Source organism: Buceros rhinoceros, unplaced genomic scaffold, assembly GCF_000710305.1.
Source record: "Buceros rhinoceros silvestris isolate BGI_N320 unplaced genomic scaffold, ASM71030v1 scaffold8297, whole genome shotgun sequence".
Lineage (NCBI taxonomy): Eukaryota > Metazoa > Chordata > Aves > Bucerotiformes > Bucerotidae > Buceros > Buceros rhinoceros.
The window spans coordinates 14,987-21,102 of record NW_010422704.1 but is presented as its reverse complement, the minus strand read 5'-3'; the positions used below and the strand labels follow the sequence as shown (position 1 = coordinate 21,102).

Sequence of the window (6,116 nt, the reverse complement as noted above, 5' to 3'; positions counted from 1 at the left end):
CCCTACAATCTCTCATGTAAAAGATACTCCTCCTTTTACACTACAGCTGCCATTTCACCACTGAAAAGAAATACAAGAAACACTTCTTAATTAACATGTACATTAAATTGTCCATGTGCTGAAATTCTTTCACCTAATACCAGACACCAAACACTTAGGTACACTTGAAAAACAAACACTTATTCTTACTGTTTAAATACTTAACCCCCGAAACATTTCAGTACTAAAGCTAGGGGATAAGGCTTGTTTTTGTTTTCAAGGGACTAACTTTTCAGGTTTGTTTGCATTTGTCAGGACTTTAAATGTCAGGACTGACATTTAAAAGCACTGCTTTAAAAACAAAAATGTTATCTATTTGCTTCATGCATTAAAAAAAGGATTCCTATTATTCTCTCAATTTCTATCTCATTGCAGAAGCTTTTTCAGAAACTTCTATAATTACCACATTATGTATTACTATCAGAAGTTAGAGGGATGGCAAATTGCTGAAAAGCAGCATATGTTTCTCATTTTTCACATACTTACTGAGACTCTGTCACCAGCACTTTGCCATCTTTTTCTGCAGCTTCTTCACTGGTAGCATCCAACTTATTACTTTGGTCCATATTCTGAGTAGAAATAGAACACTGAGACATTAACTCTCTCACATTCATGGAGTACAGCATTATGTAGCAGACCAGGTAACTGCTCATAACAGAATACAAACTGGATTGCTCATGACAGACACAGACAATTACAGGATACACTTCACATAGTCAGAAAGGTGCAGTAAAATCTAGATCAAACAACTAAAGCTGTATTCACTGCAGGACATTAAAGATTATTGGCATCTACCATTTACGTGACAAGCTCCTGGCTTAGCTGAGGCCTCTAAGCAGTATCACACTATCACTGCAGGTTAAGTATGTGGCCAAATCCTGGTCATACTCAGGTGAAAAAAAAGAAAAGAAAAAAAGAAAAATATAACATTCCTGTTGCATCCAGCAGCTTTTTATCCAAGCCATTATCTCCAGTTACCTTTTCAGTTTCTTCCTCAGGCTGTGGATGGGACATTTTATCATTTCCTGCACCTTTTTCAGGCTCTTCTTTCCTTCCAGATGCTCTTGTAACATTGGGCTTAAATCTCTGTTGACATCCTGTAACTATTGTCTTTGCAATTTCAGTTTTTTCAGGTTGTCTGCAAAAGGATCCACAACAGTGTAATTTACTCCATAATATTCAAGCCTACGTAATGTTCAATGACTTGCATAGCATTATTGACTGGAATAGTGTTGTCTTTGGAAGGATTTGCACAAACTTACGCAAGTTTCTTCACAAGGAAACCAAACTTTATTTAGTTTTACAGAATGTGGAAATTCAATTTATTTAACCATTAAGAAGATAGAAAGTTATCACACAGGGGAGGAACCTAACTAGACTGCATACCATAGTCGCTTTTTCAAGTGTCAGAAGCAGAGCCATTAGCAGGCAACTGAGGGTGGGAGGAAGGCAAAGTCATAGTTACCAATTTCCCTACCCTCCCAATCTCAAGCACAGTTGGTACTTCTTACAGTAATGTTTTCCTCAGCTTCCCAGAAAAGAAGCACATACCATCTACCATAGTCCCTCTTGGTATCTACCATTCAAGAAAATGCCAAAGATTTATTTATATTTTAAGATTTATATTAAAACTTTGCAATTACTATTGTCTTTTTATAAGAGAACCACATAGAATAAATTAACACTTAGTCACTTAATTCCAGGAGACCAGAAAAGCAATCTCAATACTTACTCAGATTTAGTATCCAAATCCACGTTCTCTACTTCTGTGGCTTCATTGCTGTTTCTTCTACTGTCTTCCTCAGAGCACTGGAATTGAAGCAGGAATATTACTCTTGGATAAGTGTGCATGTATATCAGAAGCAGTTCTCAGAACTGCTTATTAGACTGTAGCTGGTTCACAGTATCATCATTGATTAAAACAGATACACACCGAGAGCATAGCTTACTAAGCAATACTCCTCTTTCTGACCTTTTCATCCGCATTCACAACGTGTGGAGAGGAAGTCTCGGCCTCCATTTTCTCGTGGGTTGCTGCTTCTCTCCTTTCAGGCAATCTCACTAAATTGGGTTTAGTTCTTTGAAAGCGCCCTCTGTCTGCTAATTTTTCTGTTTTCCTTGAGGTATACAAAGAAGTGGTATATGTTATTACCAAAGAGAAACCTAAAATCTCATACGTTCCAAGACATATTTCAAGAGCACCACAGGCAGCATGGGTAACACAGCAAGACAATAAACTGCAAAAAACCTCTATATTGCATCATTCTGATATTAAAAGACATGCTGCTACTTAATCAAAAGAGTGTGAAATAAACCTTAGCAATTTTGTTGACTTTCAGTGGAATCTGCTTAAAAATACTTAGAGTTTTTCTTCCTGTTTAATAAATAGGAATACCTCATTTCCTAGGGATTCATGATTGATGTCAGTGTAAAGAGGCTTACTGATTTTAAGAGAAACAATAAAAATCTGGTCCAAAGTAGATCAGATTTGCTTTATATTCAAAATTTTGCATCTGTCTTTCCTGTTTCTCCATCTCCTTTCAGAACTATCTCACTCACAAAACTATGAACGGCTATTTTCAAACACCTTGTCTTACTGCCTACATCCCATCCTCACATCATTGAAGAATGGAGTACATGCTTCAATTTCTGTGTCCTTAACCATCGCAACAGTGTGACCTGGGATTCACGCATTGTTTGACAGAGCCCTACAGATGATCAGTAATTTTCAGATTGGGAAATACTACCTGTTCTTATGTTTTTCCTAGGACAGGACAAACAAATCTTTGATTGTCTTTACCGTAAGAGTGAGCTGCCCTTCAATAAGGGAGACAGAAGATTGAGAAACAATTTACCCCATCCCTAAATCACCTTTAAAAAATTATGTCATGAAACAGGAAGTAGCTGATCACACAAAACCAGAAACCTTAGGCACAACCTTGTTCAAAGACCACTGCTCAGTTACAGTCAGAATTAGCCACAAATATTAACTTCATAAAGGAGAACAGGTAACGCAGAGACAGCTTGGAGTGTCTCTTCTAGCCAGGTGTCTCTGAACTTAAGACTCTTGCACTGAGTTTGAAAGAGCAGCAGTTTCTGATTCAGAAAGTATGAATACATAATGCACACGATGGGTACAGCTAACAAGCTGTGACAGACAACTGCCTATTTCTAAGAACACGCTGAGGCCCTTCTACAAAAAAATTAAAATACATCAACTTTCACAGCGAAGGTTCACCCCCAAGATGGCAGTAGTTCTTCAGAGAAATCTCTGATTCTTGCTGACTGTAGAGAGGCTAGCTTTTTTCTAAGCTTAGTTAAGTCTTTCTCCTCATTCTCATGTAACATTTTAGTCTCACTCAATGCATTGCTCCTTCACTGATCAAAATTTCTATCAGAAAACTTCACTGAATATAGAAAAAGTTATCATCATCTACTGTCTAGTCCAACTTAGTATGATCAATCAGAACTATATCCAAATTCAGTAAATGCAGGTTTTGTTCAAGTACCACTGCAAGGTAAATAATTTTACTTACGAAATCTCAGACTGAGAATCACTTTCTGATGCACTCTGCTTTTCGTCTGGTCTATGTAAGTCATATATGTCTTTGTTCTGAGGAAGGAAAAAAACCCCAATGTTGTAGAAAAGAAACTACAGATGTATAAGAACTCTTTGCTGTAATGTAAAGAAAAGCAGAAATAAGAACAAGATTCACAGAATGGTTGAGATTGGAAGGGACTCCTGGAGGTCATCTAGTCCAAGCCCTCTGCTCAAACAGGGCCACCTCGAGCTGATTGCCCAACACCATGTCCAGATGGCCTGTGCGTATCTCCAAGGATGGAGCCTCCATAGTTTAACCCATGCCAGGGCTGTGTCACCCTCACAGTGAAACAGTATTTCCTGATGTTCAAAATGAACCTCCTGCGTTTTAGTGTGTGCCCATTTGCCCATTGCCTCTGGTCCTGTCACTGGGCACCACTGGAAAGAGCCTGGTTCTGCCTATATTTACACCTTCCCCTCAGGTATTTATATGCATTGACGAGATTTTCCCACCCACTCCTATCAAGCCTTCTCTTTCTCCAGGCTGAACTGTCCCCACTCTTTTCAGCCTTTCATCACAGGAGAGATGTTCTAATCCCTTCATCATCTTTACGGCCTTTTGATGGGCCATCTCTGGTGTGTCTGTCTCTAATACCAGGGAGTCCAGAACTGATCACAGTACTTCTGGTGTGGCCTCCCCAGCACTGTACAAGGGTAAGGATCACCACCCTCAATTTGCTGGCAATACTTCTCCTAATGCAACCGAGGATATTATTAGCCTTTTTTGCAGCCAGGTCACACTGCTAGCTCATGTTCTGCTTGGTGTCTACCAGGATGCCCAGCTTCTTTTCTGCAAAGCTGTTTTTCATCTGGGTGGCCCCCAGCATATCCTAGTGCCTGAGGCTGTTCCTCCCCAGGTGCAGGACTCTGCACTTTCCCTTGCTCAAGTTCATGAGGTTCCTGTCAGCCCATTTCTTTGTGTTTTAATTGGATGAAGCTGATAACAGATTCCTTAGGCAGTATCAGCTGTAATTTATTTCCAGGTATAGTATTTAAACAGTTTTCCTATAGAGCACTGACCATCACTCTGAAAATGAAAAAACCCCATGTGACAACATAGCAAACTAATCAGTAAAAGCTTACTGCATAAACACATTATTTCTCTACATCATGTACCTCTTTAATAGTATGAATAGAATCACATTTCGCATCACCGGCTGGCTGACTGTTTCTAGTTTTAGGTCAGGGATTATGTTCATATACTTTAAAAGTAAATTAACTAAGGCTGAGCAAGACCATTAGAACTGACATAAAAGGTGTTTTGGAATTACCAGGTTTAGAGATCATTATGTCTTTTTCTTCTGTCAAACAGCCATAATTAATAAGCCTAAGAGCTTAGCTATACTCAGGCTGTTGGCACTAAGTAATAGGCCGATGTACATAGCACAATGCCCTGTTCAGTTCATTGATTTTTAGAAATACTATTCCAGCTAAAATCAGGAGATTATATTGTTGTGACATTTCCAATAGTAGGCATTTAGTATTTGTGAAGATCCTAAGTAGCTGATTTTCCACTAAGATGAAGACATTATCTTAGTAGCAGAATCTAAAATAAATCCCAAACGTTAAATAATTTGCCTGTCACATTAGGGAAACACTAACATTTTGGATTTTCTAATCTCCCACCACAAATTTTAGCCATAAGATCATTCTCCATCTCAGAAAGCACAAGAAAAGGCAATTAATTGCACAAGTGTTTGAACAGTATAATATTAAGTTCCAAAAATGACAATGATGCAAAGACAGGAGGATGATCAGAGGAATGGAACTTTCTCTGTGTGAGAAGAACAGTAAGGTTAGGACTCTTTAGCTTGACAGCAGTATTGGAGAGAGGAAAATGTGGTGTTACAAATAAGAATAGCTTAGAAAAGGTGAACAGGAACATTGCAACGGAAGTATCATGCATCTTAAACAACCAGGCATCAGGCTTAAAACAACCCAAAGAACACAGTTTTTTGGTTAAGTGAATACTTAAAAGGAATGAACTCTCAGCTGTAGTACATAACTCATCACAAAGGTACAGACAGAGGCAAAAAAGCAGCTAGACAAACTCGCAAGTAAGAGGTGCATCCAGGGCTGCAAAAAAAGCCGGATGCAACCTCAGGAAGTTTCTAAACTACTCGACCTGATTAGAACGTACCTGAAGAAAGATCATTCAATCTTCATCTGGTTTCTTGTATCTTTCCTGCAACATTTCATGGCAGCCAGTACCAGAGGACAAGGGTTTACACGGGTTTCCTTATGTTCTGAGGCTGCACAAGCAACCCAATGCTTAAATCATCCTGCTCAAACCAGTTGCCCACATTCCGCTAGTAAGCACACACCAGAAACAGCTTTCACCAAGGTTTTACTGTTGATATTTTACTACTTCACTTTTGAATAAACTGTTCAGCTGTTTTGTCTATAAGATAAGGCAGGAATGGACACCGCGCTCTCAATACATTCAGTGTAACAGACAAACTGTTGAGGCCGGACA

General features: G+C 38.9%; 1 protein-coding gene across 1 annotated transcript in view; it reads right to left on the bottom strand.

Moving 5' to 3' along the window:
• BDP1 (B double prime 1, subunit of RNA polymerase III transcription initiation factor IIIB) overlaps positions 1-6,116 on the bottom strand; it is a gene marked incomplete at its 5' end in the record, with an annotated part of 44,424 nt that overhangs the window by 27,115 nt on the left and 11,193 nt on the right. Inside the window, 5 exon segments of the mRNA XM_010140140.1 lie at positions 526-608; positions 1,018-1,177; positions 1,772-1,848; positions 2,012-2,156; positions 3,576-3,652. Coding sequence (XP_010138442.1) covers positions 526-608; positions 1,018-1,177; positions 1,772-1,848; positions 2,012-2,156; positions 3,576-3,652 — 542 coding nt within the window.